This window comes from Melanotaenia boesemani, chromosome 6, assembly GCF_017639745.1.
Source record: "Melanotaenia boesemani isolate fMelBoe1 chromosome 6, fMelBoe1.pri, whole genome shotgun sequence".
In the NCBI taxonomy this organism is placed as follows: domain Eukaryota; kingdom Metazoa; phylum Chordata; class Actinopteri; order Atheriniformes; family Melanotaeniidae; genus Melanotaenia; species Melanotaenia boesemani.
In genome coordinates, this window is record NC_055687.1 from 28,318,933 (window position 1) to 28,336,732 (window position 17,800).

Below are 17,800 nucleotides of genomic sequence, written 5' to 3' on the forward strand. Positions count from 1 at the left end.
GTAAAAATCTGACTGGTTAAAAACGTTTGACATATTTCAGTGACATCAGCCTACTGAAACTTATGAAATCAACTCACACACTATAACCCTATATTTCTTTTCTTTTCTTTTTTTTCTTTTTTTTTAATCTAAAATTATTAAATGCTTTCAAACACATCTTGTTCTTTCGTTTTTAGCCATTGGACGCTTCTCAACAAATCTGCTGTCAACTGGATTGTAATCTGAAAGAATTTACCGGAAGTGTCTTGTTTATTTTGGAAACTTGATGATGATGAAAACTTTCTCTCAGACTTCCTCTTACCAAATTGCAGTCTGGTAACAGAAGTGGTAAGAACTCTACACTTAGTGGGAAAATTTATCATTAAATTCCTTGGAGAGAAAAATAGGAGAAAAAAGTAATTTAAGGAGAATAGTTCTAGCCCAGAGATCACAAAATCGTTGCCCCATGGATCCTAGCAAATCACCCAGCGCTCTTCAACAGGGATGGTCTGATGAGAAGTCCTCCATGGTCCAGTCCCCAGCTCCTCCGCCTTACCAGGACTACTCAAGCCATGGCCTCCAGCCTGGCCCGGGATACCCAGCACAGCCGCAGGTAAACAGCGGAAAAACTCCTGAAATGTATTTATTTTACAGCAAAATATCTCAAATGGTTTAAATTGTGTAATTTTGTAAGCACATTGCGATTTTGTTTGTTTGTTTGTTTTTTTTGTTTTTTTTATGTTTAGGTGCTCATTGCTTAGTTACTGTCTAAATTAATCGTGTTTTTATGTTAAGATATCCAAACAATGAGGTTTTTTTTTTTTTTTTTTGTTTGTTTGTTTGTTTGTTTTTTTTTGGGGGGGGGGGGGTAAGTTTGTACGTTTGTGTTAATTTAGAATGATGCCTAATATTCATCTTGACGGCAGTAACCAACCCCAATGTGTCATTTCCAGTGTGAATAAATAGGTGAAGATTAGGTTGTGCAGTTAAATATGTCGGTTTCATTTCACTGTACTCACCACTCCTCCCACCCCTGCTAACCTACCTTTTCGGGAAATTGTGGTCATACACAGAATTAGATTTTGTTAAGAAACTACAAGAAAATTTTTTATTATTATTATTATATTGCAAATGTTTTTTTATTTCAATTTCATTTATTTTATTTTAATGAAAGTAATTTAAATTACATTTATTTTAATTTATTGTACTTTAATTAGTTGATTTATATTTAATTTAATTTTCTTTTCATTATTCTTTACTCAGTTCCTATAATAATATTTACTCAATTTGGGGAATCAGGTTCTCCAGAGTTACTCAAGATGAGAAATTCTAGGAGAGAAGTGGGCTGCCATATTTTAACACCCGAGAAGTTGTTGGGGGGGGGGGGTTGAATATCGAAAAGTTAATTTTCGATATTATGGTTCTCCCTAATGACACATCAGAAAACATGATTTAGGAAACTTTGGAGTATCTTTAAGCCTTTTTCTGTCACTTAGGTTTCCACCAGTTGTGTATCTCCTTATTCTTATTTTTTATATTTCAAATCAGAGATTATGCTTTTTAGGTGGCAAAAAAAAGAAAATCAGCCATTAACATCTGTTTCCATCTCACTTTCCATAGCCAGCAGATACATAACTGATGAAAACAGATTGCAAACCTTACAACCTCTCCCACAGTTTGCAGTGCATCTCATGAAAATATCTTTCAACTGTCTTCTGCACTTGTGGCCTCAGGGTTATGGAGTTCCACCACAGTATGGAGGTGGATATGAGCCGCAGCCTTATGGTATGGGTCAGCCACAGCCAGGACAGCCGGGCATCGTCACTGTGCAGCCCACGGTGTACGTGGCTCGAGGCCCTCTGGAACACCCTGTTGAAGACTACATGTGCTACTCCATCTTCACCATGATCTGCTGCTGCCTACCGCTTGGAATTGCTGCCCTCATCTACTCCATCTCAGTAAGTTCATTTTATTGTGTTTGTGTACTTGTGTGAATCATCACAGATAGAGCTGCACCCTAGCATAGAGCCAATTTAACAGAAATGCTGCGTTTTTCATGTTAGTGTATGGCAGTCTCTGATGTAGAGTAGCTGATTTACTTCCACTGAATGAACAACATTTTTATCTAGAATGCTTTCAACAGGGAGGTATAATACAAGATATACAACATATCTGGTAGCTGGTAGCAGATTATATTGATGGTGGGAAAAATGGACCCTCTTTTAGTGTAAATACTACGAAACATAGTCAAAAGCAGAGATGTTCCCAAAGGGGACGGCTATTTCTCAAAGGAACAAATGGTTTTCATTTTCCAGCTCTTGCTTGCATGTGAGAGCCAAGTTTGGGAAGTGAAAGAGAGCAAGTCACCCCCCCCCCCCCCCCCACCACCTCCCCCCAAACAAGCACACAAAAGCTCCCATTAATTGTGACACTCCAATGTTAAGCAATAGATGATTTTCTTTTCAGTGTGATCAGACTGCTGTTGTAATGTATGAGGAAATTAGCACAATTAAAGCCAAAATACAACATTTATTTGCCACTAAAATATTGAAAGACTTGCACAGAAATCCTTAAAGAGTTTTGCAGCTTAAAATATCTGTAATTTAGTTTTTGATTGTTAGTGTGGCTTAATGCTACTTTACTGGTTCTGGTGTTGAAAATGTATGAATATTCATTGGAGGTGAAATACATGTAAATATAAAATACTCTTCACAAGCAAAATACACTAGCCTAATGCTCATTTGTGTGTGTGTGTGTGTGTTAGCTTAAAATATTACAAATAAAACATATAATTTGTGAAATGACATTTAAAACCTGAACTATAAAAAAAAGTGTGCTGCACATATAATAGGCGTGTAAAGCTCTCTTCAAAGCTCTGTAAGCTTTCAGAAGTTAGCCTAGCACACTGTATGTAGGCTGTGGGTGTGGGCGACAGCTTACGTTGCCATTCCTTCCCTATAGCAAAGCATCTGGTGAATTCTATTTTCTGACTGTCCACATTTAGCTTCTAGTATTTATATTGATGTTAGGAGCCACACACAAAACACAGGACCATGTTAAGACACTTTACATGTCTGTTTGTGTATTTTTAGCATACATTTGGTCCTATGATGTAACAGAGTAAAGGCCACTTCTTCTATGGTTAATAAGACTCCAACTACTGTTGTTAATTTACCACCAGTGGATTATCTGATTATTTGTGCAGAATAGTGTTTCATGGCAGCTGTTAACCTTAGTTGGCTGCTGCTCCCATGGCATTTACTCAGGATGTCGGCAGAGGGACTCCCACACATTTACACACCCAGTAATGTAAACATGTTGGTACTTTCGTAATAGCACATTTTCTAACACACAGTCATTTGAATAAAGCTGCTTATATGAGAAAATACACTATAGAAATCCATATTATGCGAAGAATAGACTAAATATCCATAACCACTTTCATTATTGTACCATTTAATCGTAAATGGATTGCACTGCATGAAGCAGCCTTGAGGCTCCAAAGGGCAGCAATAAGTAACTGTTTAAAAAGCAGGGACCTTCAGCACACATAAACCTGATGTCAACAAACTGCTTTTACTAAGTTAATATTGACCAACTGTGACTATAACCATAAGATTTGATATTCATCAGTCCAGCTTTCTTTTGTAAAGTTGGTTTGGTGTTATTTATCATCAAGCCTATAGACTAAACAGTGATTCAGTCTACTGCATCTGAGATGAGCTGAAGCGATTGTAGTCGACTCAGAGTTCATTACACTTTCTTTGGTAGCAAGTATTTTTTGTTTGTGCCAACTGCTACCATGGACGCAGCAACAACAACCATTATCGTTATGATACTAGAGTTAAGTGTAATGGAAAATTTATACACATAGCCCTTATACTCTATAATTTACCTTTTGTATTATTAACAACCTTGACTTATGTTTCACTGGGGAGGAGAACAGATAATATTTAGTGAGCTCTCCTCTCCCATCACACCACTGATAACATTCTTTAGAAACTGTGTACCAGGCTGTGCAGGGTTTGCAGACAATGTACTGAAGATTTGCAACCAACGACCTTGATGTCATCACGTCATGCGAGTCTATATTAACCAAGCCCATGTGTTTTTCTGCGGATTTGCTCAGCCAAAACTGTTTGACTGTGTGACTCTCATTACTGATCAGCTCTTAATAAAATACTTTGTTTGATTCTCACTTAGTGTGTGATCTTTGATAATAAAATTCCACAACATAAGTCAGTAATCTTTAATTATGAAGTGCATTTAGCTGTTAAAAAGAACCCTTTATGCATGTGATGAATGAGTGCATCTCATGTCTTGTAAAGAATTGTGTGATGAAGTACTGAGATATGTTTTCTTGTTCAGTGCTAAAACTCAGAGATTAGCATTGCTGTTTGTTTTTTAAATATATAAAAATTAACTTTAGTATAGCAACTAAGGTAGTTATAAATTCCTGGTCTTGGTGTCAGCTATATGGGGCTTCCTGCATAACACTTAAACAGGTTTTTCTCTATCTCATCCATAGTGAGATAGTGGGAGGCAGTCAACTTAAGAGAGAGTAATTACTTATAGTCTTTGCAGCTCACATACAGCTTTGACAAAATCAAGTGTTTTTAAACTCCTTGCAGTGCTTAAGACCTGATAGAGACATGTCTGATTAAGAACAAGGCAAAATCTAACATGGATCTGAAAGGTTAAACCAGAACGTCAGACTCAGTTTCATCCCCATTAAGCCTGTAGAGTTAAGCTTGGTGGAAAACCCCCTCATGACTTCAGTTATTGTCTGAAACTGTGGCCTACCTTTTTTTTAAATGTCTGTCTGCAAATTAAAAAAAAAAAAAAAATTATTTTTGTTATATGAATTTGTGTTGTACTGTAACACTGGTTTAATTCACTGAACAGTGTTCATAAGCTGGTGCAGTGGGAGACTTACGTGGAGATACTGAGCGGTGAAAATGAACAGAGAATGTGCGGAAAAGCGAAGCTGTGGCTTTAACAGTGAAACTGGTTAAAATTGATCCTGATAACACAGAAGAACCTCTGCTGGGAAAAAAAAGACTTGTATCTGTTGTCTGGAGATACTTTATTTTTAATAGGTTGGGCTGACTTTTTCTTACAAAAAGTAAGAAAATTAGTGTTTGGTCGATTATCTGTTCTTGGCAATAAATGTTACACCATTGGAAATCCTGTTTTTCTTTTTTATATGTTGCCACGTTTGAAAGGAAAATGCATTTGCGAGGTCAGCAGCAGATGTGGGTTACATCCATGAAAAACTAGCCAAATCTTCTCTGCTAACTCTATTCTGATTGCTGCACAGATAGAGGGTCACAGCTTTTGTTGGAGGCAGTTTAATGGTGTGGGGTAGGATCTCCCTCACTGGAAAAACAAGATCAACATCTTATTATCATTGGAAGCAATCTTAGTGCATAGAGAGACTGAAATGAAATTCTGCAACTGGTAGCAATCCCATATCTCCACTGTCTGGGATGGGACTTTATGATAATGTTTGTTCCCACAGAACAGGGTTTATCAGAAACGTCCTCCAGAATGCTGGAGTAGAGAGAATGTAACAGCCTGCCTCAACCCCATTGAACACTTGTGGGATTCCTTTGGGTGTGCTGTTCATGTCAGAGTGACCAACACAACCACACTGGCTGACTGGTGACAAGTGCTGGTTAAAGAAAGGGAAACCATCCCACAGCGGGATGACTAAGCAGGTGATTAGTGTGAGGAGGAGGCGGCAGGCTGTTGTAACTGTTTATGGTTCTTCCACATGCAACTGAGAACCTTGCTTGGTAAATGAATAAATTGTCACATCGCCATACCTTGTTGATTCAGATTTCAACCATCCAATCCAATGACGAACACCAGTTAGCAAGAGTCAAGCTGTTTGGCATGGCCACAACTTACAAAGTAAACTCTGCTGCTCATCCTTACAAATCATTTTCAGTAAAAATGTGGCACTATTTAAAAGGGGAATGAACAGGCTTTCAGAAAGTATGATATATGTTTTGTATATGTTTAATGTATATGTATAATAGTATAGTATATGTTTTATGTTTTTGTTGTTTTGTGTTTTCTTTTTGTTTTTTCATGCAACGTACAATTCTCAGGATAATAGAATTGGTTATTCTAAGCCAAAAATACTTTGATATCTAGTTTTAGTCATACCACCCAGCGAGATCAGCTTTCCTGTAATTAGTATCATCTTTCAGTGGTGAAGAGTGCATCTCCAGCAGAAAGCCTCTTACTGTAATATTGCTAATGTGAACAGTAACTACATGACCATCCTGTGATGCTTAGGGCTTTAAAACAGGATTGATTGATTAAATTATTTATACTGCTGCACTACCACACTTCACCAACAAGCTACTGTTTAGTCTGCATAACTGCAACAAAAATGATCTGGGTATTGTCATTGTAACTGAGAAATTGGTTGTTATTGCCGTCTTATCTTTGTCATGGAGCTCACTTATCAGAGCTGCTGTAAGCTGCTATTTTGCTCCTATAACCTACTAAAGTCTCCATGAAGCACAAATATACATCTGTGGCTTCAAGTGAGTTAATTGCTAAATTAATGAGCAGCTAATAGCCTGTGCAGCAGGAATATTTTTACCAGTAGGAGGAAAACTCAGAGTTTGTCATCTATTCTATTCTATTCTATTCTACAGTCATTTAGCAGACGCTTTTATCCATTTTGTGCTGTTTAGTTTCCTGGTTTTCCCCAGTTATAGCGCGTTATATTACAAGATGTACCAAAGAGAGATGCGGGATAGCAGCAAAGACTTCAGAGAAAAAGACAGAGAAGAAGAACTACATATAAGTATAAACCTTTGTGAGTACTATTTTGATAAATGCTCATCCCGGTCTCTGTGTGCTCTTTATCAGTTTGGAATTTATTACAGAGACATAAACAGGAAAGTCGCCAGAGACTGGAAAAATCCGGAGTTAGGACAGACAAGTGAAAGGATAGAGGCCTGTTGGCTGCTGGAATTTCTTCCTTCTGTTTCTCTAACTTATTCCTTCCAATGCACACAAAAGAGGGAAAGCGGCCATTATGACAAGTCTATTATAAAACTGATGGTTAAGTGTTTTTACCTTCACAACTTCTGCAGAGAAAACCTCTTTTGACAATGAAAGTAGGAGGAGTAGGGGGAGTTCTCTAAGAAGTCTTTATCATAGAGAAAATGTGACTGACTTGCTGTTGGAAACAGGATGAAATGACATTTATAACATGATTTCCACTGAAGAACCCAGACAAGCAGCGCTTTTGTTGAGATCTGAATTTATTGCCTGGTTTTCCATGCGCCGGGCCTCTCTATGCCTCTTTGACAGGCTCATCAAATGCTCCTTTGTTTACTTTAATATTTGCCTTTCTTGCTGCTCTTGGCTCTTACTGACAATGGAGGAACATCCAGGCAGTAACTGGGAGGCTCTGCTTGCAGTCAAAATATATCAAACAATTCTAACATTTAGTAATTATTATGATGTCAAGATTACGGTTTGGGTTTGGTTTGGTTTTCTTCATTTCTGTTAAAGCTCCTAGTAATGGTGAAGTTTTACTTTTTCCCTGGTCATTTACTTTTTCAAACATTTTTTTGTGTTAGTATTTACTTTGTTTATTTTAGTCTCGTTCTTCCTCATTCATTCTGTTGCATTTTGCTTCAGATTGTTATCTCACACTTGTACTACAAAGCCAGTTCAACTAGTTCAGGTTTTCTTTGTGTTAGTTGGCTCAGTCAAACCTAAATTTTCATTCATAGATAACAGATACTGGTTATAAGCTTTCTTTGTTGACACAGGCTCTGTTCTTAAGGTTTTGGACACACTCATAAATGGTGATTCATGCTTTATTTGGTTATCCTTTCACATAAAATACACTGACTCCATCTTACATTTTCCTTAAAAAGAGCAGTTTTTAGTAAAGATATGTATGTTGCCACTATTAAAATTAAATGTCTGCAACCAGAAAATTTAAAATCACGTTTTCTGTCTATTGTTCATGTGTAACTGCACAAAGCTCCTACATTTTTACTTAATTCTTTTAATAAAGTGCATTCAAAGTGTCACTACGAAACACTGGAAAATTGACCCCTTTGTCGTCCCCAATCGAAGGCATCCGTCTGGCATCCTCTGAGCTTACTCCAGTGAGTAAAAACCAGTCTCTGTCACTTTCTCTCTTCGTTTTCCACACTTCCTTTGATAATGTCCTGTTGGATTTCTTTGCAGAATCAGCCACGGTGCATCCACAATGTCCAGGCATGTGACACGGTGCCATAAAGCAAAACACAGCTGTTCACATGACACAAAGTTGTGAAGTGTGGTCTGTCAGCCCTGAGACACTGCAGGGGAATGAAGCCTCCAAGAATGTGTATAATGAATGTCAGTGTAGCATCAAAACAAGTCAGAAGCAGTTTTAAGGTCAGAAATATATGTAGTATTGCTAGCTTAGATTCCACCAATGGGTGCTGGTCAGGATGGGATGGTTAGGGTGCGGATATGGTTTCTAAACTATATTCTTGTTGCACTCCTACAGCCAACCGTAACCTTACCTGAGAGGCGGAGGATCAGTCTGATAGCGACAGATGCCTCAGCTATGTAAAAGCATGACACCATTGCAGTGCAACACATTCCTTAAAGTATAACCAAAACACGACTCAGAATCAAAGTAGCAGAATGGCGATCATCCAACAGTTTGTGTTCTTTCTTCTTGGCGGTGTTTCGTAACATCATTTTAAACAGAGATTTAAACAATGACAAAAAGAATCTTTTGTCAGGATCAGGACAAAATATAAAATTTAAAAGCACACAGAAGATTTATAATGGGGAGCAGAATTAGTGGTTAACATGATCGGTCATCTCAACCCACAGTGTGTTTTCCTGTCTGTAAGCTACCAAGGACTCTTTGGTAGCTTACAGACAGCTAAACCAGTGTCATTTAAAATGTTTTTCTTCATCCAAAATCATCTGAAGTTGTTTATTCAACACTGAGTTTTGGTCAGGGTGGACTATTTAAATTCACTGGCCAGCTTTTATAATGATTAAATTATTGGTTTTCAGTAGTTTGTTGATATTTAAACTCTTATTTGACGTCCCACTGCAGAATCAGACTGCTGTTGAGTTGCAGAGAGCAAGCTTGTGTTGACTGTAAGGTCAAGATTGGCATAGTTACATAACCCCAACATAACGTCAATCTGACAGACTAAAGGTAAAATTACCCAAAGCAAACACTTTGTAGACAATGAAGAAAACTTCATTTATGAAAAATCATATCAAGCCGTCCTCCAGTATGGATTTAAATTGAATGAGTTCATTGTTAAATTTGAAACCACAGCAAAATGCTGAAAAAACCACAGGTAATGTCAGTATTTGTTCAGCTTGTCTTTTTTCCAGTTTGATTAGTTGTCTACCTGCAATGTGATTTTCTCTTTTTAAAAAATCCTGATTACATGCTGCAGGTTTGAGATTTTTCCCAAACAAAAACATAAGCAGCTCTTTGTCTGATTAAAAAAAAAAAAAAAACAGGCGTGGTTTTAAACTGGCATCTGATCCTCAGATAAGTTGTGTATTATGTAAACATTCCAGCTACAGTCAACTAGAAAACTCATTTGAAAGCTGTATAAAACAAAGAAACAATGCTACTTGCATTATAGTGTTTTACTTTACAGAAAAATCAAATAGTAAAAAGTACCAGCAATCCATTTATCATGCTATAAATTATTGTTAGTTGCTAGACATGTGAGGCGTTTAAATATATCCAGTGTCTCATCCATGTGGATGATTACATGTAGCTTTTTTTCTCTTTTTACCATAAAGTGATGCAAAAGGTCTCAGAAAATAAATGTATCAAATATGATACGTACATGGTTTATAAAAAGAGAAATGCTCAGCCACATACCTATGCATGAATGCTGGTTCTTTTTTTCTGTGTGTGAAATCAGTGCATGTGTTTGTGTATGTGTGTAACCAGAGATGCAGTAAGTTTTCTCATCCTCTTGAGTTAACCTCAACAGCGAGTGAAAGAGCAGGTGAAACCACAGTAGGGGATGTTCTGAGTGGTGGAAATGTTCCTGCAAAGAAAGTGATGTCACACTGTGAAGTAATAAAAAAAACAATAGTTAATGCAAAAACATTTTATCGAAGAGATAAATTCTAGATTTACAAGTTTGACTCCAAAACCACCATGACTTCCTTTTTGTTTAATTATGAGGTTGAGAGGAGAAGCCTGCAGGCTTTCAGGTCCTTTTATCATTGTATTCATTTCCTCTTTCTTTAACTATCAGCCCCATGTCCTCACATGTTTGATGCTTTTCACAATGACAGTTTATTTCATGCAAATAATGGAGGAAGATGACAGTTATGCACACACAAACACCCACACACACACACACACACACACACGCATACACACACACACACACACACACACACACATTTACTAACTGAGGGAGAAAAACACACAGGTGATACTGTTGAAATGTCAGTGCAGATATTTAGTCAGGCAGCAGCAGGAAAGCCACAGACCAAATTGCAAAAAGCACTTAAACTGAAGTGAAGCAGCAGTGCTTTATTCTTTTGTTCTATAATCTAATGATGTTGGTGGAGAGCTGATCCCCTAGGACAGATCATTCTTCTACACTCTTTTTTTTATTGGATAATCGATTGTATTCTGTGAGACTTCAAGGGGCATTGCTTGTTTTATTGTTTGTTTGCTGAGGTCTCTCTCAGATTCCTTTTTAAGATAACTTTTTTGTGATACCTCATTTTCCTGATAATTTTTTCTAGGGGTTTAATATGATGTAGTTACAGATGACATTATAGAATTTGATACTTTTTTTACCTTAAAAAGAAAAAAAAAAAACTTTAAGCTCATATTAATGAGTTTGCTTGCCTACCATTGCCTTGGAAGCTAAAAGAATAACACATGGCACAGCATCCTTGCAGTAGTTATGATTACTCAGCACTGGTTTGTTAGAATAAGACAATAGTTCTGTGAATGACAACATCCCATCCCATTAGTAGCAGCATGGTGTAGGAGGGGCTTGGCAAATTTAAAACGGAATTCCAGTAAGAGATCTGCTCGGAAGACACACCTTTTACATTTCAGCTCTTTATCTCGTGCTCTATAATCTCTCTAAAGAAAAACAGTAGATGCTGTTGGTTACTGATCCTCAACAAATCAGAGTAAACCTCTGGAAAATTACTGAAGTGCTTGGATCTAATATGAATCATATTTATACTTTAAAGGTAAACACAGAGGCACTTTGTTTCTGATTTAAAGCTGTCTTTAGCCTTTGTATGAGGCCCAAAGGAGAGAAAATTCTGTCACCTCTCTCACTTGCTTGCTGCACTTTTTGGCGAACGTGTGCTCAAACGGGTGAGTCTTAGATCTTTCCCTTTGTGACCCCAAGAAGGGAAATAATTACTCCCCCTGGTAGTGGATTCTGCCATTGACTTGCTAGGCCCCCTGGCTCGCTGAGCCTGCCATCTAAAATCGTAGAGCAGGCCCTAGCGAAAGCCGGATCCTCTCCAACAGGGGGTATGGTGTGGGTGTGGACAGCACCACTCATGAACATTTAAAGGTTCAGATACAGAAATAGCCCGTTCTCAGTAGAGCTCATTAGAGCCACATTTGGAATGGCTGAAATTAAGGACTGTGAGGGACCGAGACGAAAAACTAGAGAGGCACAGGAAATTTTAGGAAAAAAAGTCTCTTGCGATTTAATTACAAAAAGCAACAAAAAACAATGATAAAAGTTCTGGGCCCATAAAAGAGGTCAACAAAGCAAACTTCAACATAGGAAACTGAAACACTAACTGACCTCACAAACCGACGCATGAAGGAAACTATATACTGACTGACCAGGCCATTTTGACCCAAAAGAGGAAAATAAATTAACTATCGAAAACTTAACTAATTAGCACAAATCTAAACAGTAAGCTATTAGGGAAAAAGAATCTAAACAATCAAGACCCTCTAAATAAAGCAAAAATAAAATGAAGCAAAAAACAATAGAAAACCTAAACCCTTCCTACCCTTTATTCTGATAAAAATGGAAGCGTCAAATTAGGCCTGAGCCCCATTTAGGGAGATCCACACCAGCTGGCAACTCAAAGGGAAAGTATATTAGTTTAAAGCAAACCAAATTAACAAGGAGACAAAAAGGTTAACTGAATGTGTGCACCCGGTCAGTCAACCATTTCCAAAACGTGTTAATAAAAAGTGAAATATAAAAAATGGTGAATAGTACATTTAAAGTGTTTATTAAACGGAAAGAAGGAAAAAAAGAAATATGTTACAAGACCTTGTTTAGTGTGTGGCTGCTCATGCTACCATCACAAGGACCAAGGCTGTGTTTGTAGTAATACACTTTGAAAACAATGTTGTTGGACCTCTGACACCCATATGAAACTGTTTTTAAAAATGGGACCTTTAAAGATCTTTTCACATGCATCTGCTGAGCAAAGTCTTTGTTAGCCCACCACTGTTCCTCTTTGACAATTCAAACGTGCTGTGTACTGAGGCGTGTGTTTGCCCAAGCCATGTCCGTGTCAAAGAATCAGTTTATCCTGAAATGTTCCTGCGGTGATCTATAAACAATGAAGTGTAATTATTTGCTTCCACGTTTGCTCTTTGCTAAGAATGGAGGATTAGGACACTGGGGATGCGCTGAGTGATGACATTATCACAATTTTCCAGAGCAGTGGGGGATTTCCACAACCTTCTTTTACAAATTTACTGCACAGAGGTGTGTGGTGTACAACTCACAAAATGCATTGAGCAAAACTGCACGCCAGATTACTCACATTTTGTCAAGTACAGAGGATCATTATGAAGACAAAATGGCTGCAACGACACAGTTCACAAATTGCGCAATTGAGGAAAACCCAGAGGTTCTGATTAAATTCACTGTGGAAAAATCTCCAGACATTAATCACAGCCTAAATCAACATCCCATGAACTATAATATTCACCAATTAGCAAATCAGATAAACATTTCTAAGCAAATTTTTGTTCACTTATTATAATTTTGAAGTCAGACAAAATTTATCTTTGAATGTCCTGGATGCCCTACCTCATCACATAGCCGAGTCTGCAGGCTTATAACAGAGATGGGGGATGCAGTTGCCGTGTATACAGTAAAATGTCATCAGCAATGCATTGCTTTCCTAACAAAGTAACACAAAATGATTTACTTGAATTGCAAAGCTAACTTGTTACCTAGTTACTCCAAAAGAAGGGTACTCTACTCCCACTGTAACGCATTACATCCAACAGGGTCGATGACTAAGAACAGTTTCAAATAGTGACCTTTATCCGATGCAGTCCGTTGACTGAGCTCATATTGACTGAGCTGTGTAATCCTGTCACAGCAGTTGATTTATTTCAAGCAGCTGGGTGTTGAGGAAATTAAAATCAGAGTGATCAACACAATTTGAAGATCCACAGGAGGTTGTGAATAAAGTGGGAGATGCTTATGTTTTGACTAATAATGAACTTTTAACTTTCCTAAAATGTGGACAGAAGGAATCAGCAACCATCATCCACATGTTTAACTGGTTCTGTAAATAAATACTACTGAAATCATCTAAAACATTTATATGGCTAAACAGCATCAAACTACATATATACTGAAAATGGGCTTAAATTTAAGCTTAATGGGACAGGGAAAAAAAAGTCTGTGAGGCTAGGAAGCAGTGAGAGTATTACTGGGATTTCAGTTAGACTTATATCTCTGACCTGCTTCTTCACCATGCCTGTTACAGGTCATGCAATTGATCGCTGTAACAAGTAAAGTTTGAACTGATAAGAGGCCAAATTCTAGATTAAAAATTCGATATTTGGGGACACACACCTGTGGTTGTGGCAGCAGTTGCTATCTTGCTAGGTCTCATCACATTGCTGGAAGTGGTTCATTCTTGCAACTTCCTCTCGTGAATGGGTGGGCCTTGCACACTGGGGTCTGCCTGTGAGCAAAAACAAGTGTTCTACCCTGATTTTAAACTTACCAGAACTGCATCATGATTTGCTGCACTCTAAGAAAAGTCTCTGTATAAACAAAAACAGAGAATGTCCTGGTAGAAAATTACTTGGACATTTCACCGTTAACTGTATGGACACGTCCATAAATCCAAACACAAAAAAACTGTGTACTGATTTAAGTTTATCCAAGATCAGATATTAAGTTTCTATCCAGCACCATTTCTACTTCCAATTGTCTGTAAATTGAGTTAATAACTAATCTCAGATAACTCCAGAACCGATGACTTCAGATATGTTTAGGTTTGAGAAGAGATGCAATGTGCCAAATTTAAAGAATACAGGTAAAACTACTGGGAAAAGTTCCAGTGGAAAATTCCTTCACATTTGTACAGTACATTTGGTTTTGTTTTTACAGAAGTTTCTTGTGCATGACATATTGCTTTAACTGTATAACTGTAGATCATGTTTCCATGAATGAAAATGTGATTGTGTGCAATTGTATCTGGCTTTCCGATAATTCAAACAGAGTAATAAGAATTCCCCTGCATGGTGATACTTTCACTTTCATGGCGTGAGATCTTTGTTTAAAGCTGCCACTGTTATGTTGTATATACACACAAGTGAAATTTGGTGGTGTAACTGCAGCCAGCTGAAAATAAATAAGTATAAATGTTCACAATAGTGGACACTGCTTGCATAGACTGCAGCAAACTTTATATTAAGCTTCAGGTTGCAGAAGGATTGTGTGTGAGCTTATTTGAATATCTTGATGCTTGTACTGGCATGCTGTCATTACAGGATTAAAACAGTATTACCTGCTCAGTTTCGTAAAAAAGTTCTGCTTGATGTTGATGCCAAAAATTATGGCCTGTCCAATAACTTTAATGCAAAATGTGCTTCACAATTTACAACTTAAGAGCCTCGCAAATTACAGTTTACTTACAGCAACCTGTAAAAATTGTTTTCAGTCTTTGTTCAGTGTTAGCCAGCATACAAACTGAACTAAGTCACAGCTACAGCCCAGTGGTAACCCAGTGTAAAAATAGTGATCTTAAGAACTTGGCAAACTGCGTCTGTGATTATAATACGTATCAAAAGGTGCTGTTGTCAGAGCCTTTTGTGTTTTTCTGTTTGTTGTTGCTGTAAAAGTCCTTTAAATGACCTTGCCTTGGGATTTTATGTCTAAAATTAACAGATTGAACCCAGTTATGTAACAATTGCAGCTCTAACTCTCTTGGGTTAGACATGCTTCTATAAGCTCAGCACATGTAACCACTGAATAGATGCCCATGGTGCTCCAGCTTCACATTTGATGGTTTATGCTGATGTATAACAGTCCCTAATTCAATACCACAGACTCTCAGTTTTGATTACATCATTTCGAGAAGTTTGAAATTTTCCCCTATAGCAGCTCAGTTGACTCTAGAGCAGTTTGCTTAGAGTCAGTCTCTCCTTCTCTTTCTCTGAAAGACTGACAGTGTTATTCCTCAAGGATTTGTCAGTGTTTAACACTGTCTATCACTGCTGTAGTCCTTACCAGTTTTCCTGTACCTGTTGATGACAAGCTTCTCCACAACACGATGCTTCATTTTGGGGGTGAAGTTCTCAAACTAATGACTTTGTGCCACTTGGTATTTTCTTTAATCTCTTTAAAGTTTAGTTCTACTTTCATTTGACCAGAATCTTTCACATTTATAATCCCTTCTTTTTTTTTTCCTTCATCTCACTTTTCCACAAAGACCAGCTTTAAAGAATATTTGGCTTTTGGACAAATGTTGCAGTCTAGCTTTGCATGTGTCATCTTTGTTGTGTGTCTGATTAATGCCTTTATTCCCCGGCCCCTGAGCTTTAGTAGTGGGACCTCTTGCTTAGTCGTGCTCTGGACTCGTTTTACAATAGGTGTATACATACCAAGGTCATGTGGTAAGTTGCACATTAGTGGATTTAGTTAAGCAGGTAGTTTGAATCTGAAATGCAGCATAAAGGGCTACATATGCATGCACTACTTTGGAGATTTTTTTCTTTCAATCTATCGCATCAAATACCAAAAACATTCATTTTAAATATTAATATATGAATATTAATGATGAGATTGTGCCTTTTTGTTTCTGTTGGTAGATAAGTGATGTTATGATGCAAAATGTCACTTTCTATTAAAAGCTTGATAAGAAAAAAGTAAGTTAATGTTATGCCATAATTGATTCATTTCATTTACATTACTTATAAAGAGTTTTGAAATGAAGGGGTTTAATATTTCACCTTGCTGAGTTAAACACTGTAAACTTTCCCAAAGAAAAGCTATAAGCCTTTTTTTGTTTGTTTTTTACTTTCAGGCCCGTGAAGCCAACCACACGGGGGACCAGATGGCAGCAGAGCGAAACAGCCGGACCGCCAGGACTCTAAACCACGTGGCTCTGGGACTCGGGCTCGGGGGCTTGGTCCTGATGATTATTTACGCCGTGGTCATTGCTTCTCTTGTATAAATCAGTTTCAGCATCTTTCCCATATTTTACTTCCCATGCTATTTTTACACCAAATAATCAGACATTAGAAACATTCACTGGCCACCATGTTGATTTTGAATTTAAAGAATTTAAACATTAGGTCACCTTATTGCCTCATAAAAGCATTGAGAAAATATTGAAATTATTTACTATAATGTTAAAGTAATCAAGTCTGTTTATTATCAAATGTTTTTGTTTTTTTAGATTGCACACTGAAGAGGGATCTAGTCCTATTTTGCCAGTTATTTTTTAATTGCACCAAAGCCTTTTAGCTTATTCCAGCCAAAGTGGAGCTCACAGCTTTTCATGAAATGAGGAAATAGTGACGACATAATGTCAGACAGCCATTAGCCCAGTGGTTCCCAAACGTTTTCTGTAGGGTCCCCCTTTTCATCCACAGAAATAATGTCAAATTCCTTTTACTATAGTGTGAGGCACTTTAAACCAGGAAATTGCAAACTTCTTCATGTGAGTTGAGCATTTAATGGGACAGATGCTGCTTTAGTAAGACAACTTTGCTATTTACGACAGTTAAGTAATCTATCTTTGAAAGTAATCAACAGGCGTTTCTTTGTGTTCAGGATCAGAAGTTCCCAAGTGCCATTATAACTTGATTGGCTTTACACTGTCAGATGCTAATATTTTGAGACATACATCACTCTGTGCCCACCATTGACTGAAATGTCTTTTCTTAATTCATCATCATTTGCTCACTGGTAGTTTGTCCATATTTTGCTAGCAGTGTAAAATCTTTTGGGAACCACTGTATGGAAATCTGTATTGTGTTATGCACCATTTTTTACTGTTTTTCATCTGTTACTTTTCTTTTTTTCTAATGCAAAGCTTTTTCTGTATACAGAATTACTTTATAAATAAAGTCCATATAGATAAAAAATTATTTGTGCTGCTTTAATTTTACAATGATTTATATCGGATTACAGCACCATATTGGAGCCTAAAATGTAATCTCCCTTTCCTTTTTTTTCTTTTCTTTTCTTTTTTAATATATTAGTTGTTACTAAATCTATCTTTCCATCTCTGATTTAGTTTGTTGAATTATTTCTTCTACTTTTGTTTACTTTTTTTATTCAGTGCCAGGTCTTGACAACAAAATATCTGAGGAGGGAATTACATGTATTAAAGATTTTGTAAGGAAAGAAATTCCTAGAACTGAATACTATACGATACTGAATATTGTAGAAAGTCAGGTGATGAATAGTTTTGACCTTTTCTTTTTTTTTTATTTAAGCATTTATTTGGATAGATTTCTGTTTTTGTTCCTTCACCCGAAAGCCACATATATCCTGCACAAGCGCTGACACTTTAGCTG

General features: G+C 37.2%; 1 protein-coding gene across 1 annotated transcript; it reads left to right on the forward strand.

The window, feature by feature from the left end:
• The first annotated feature begins 291 nt into the window (after positions 1–291).
• Positions 292–17,368, forward strand: LOC121641733 (proline-rich transmembrane protein 1-like). The gene is made up of 3 exons (XM_041987993.1): positions 292–592; positions 1,713–1,937; positions 16,300–17,368. Exons 1-3 carry the CDS (start codon positions 446–448, stop codon positions 16,447–16,449), a joined length of 522 nt encoding a protein of 173 aa, XP_041843927.1. The 5' UTR covers positions 292–445; the 3' UTR covers positions 16,450–17,368.
• Positions 17,369–17,800: the final 432 nt, after the last annotated feature.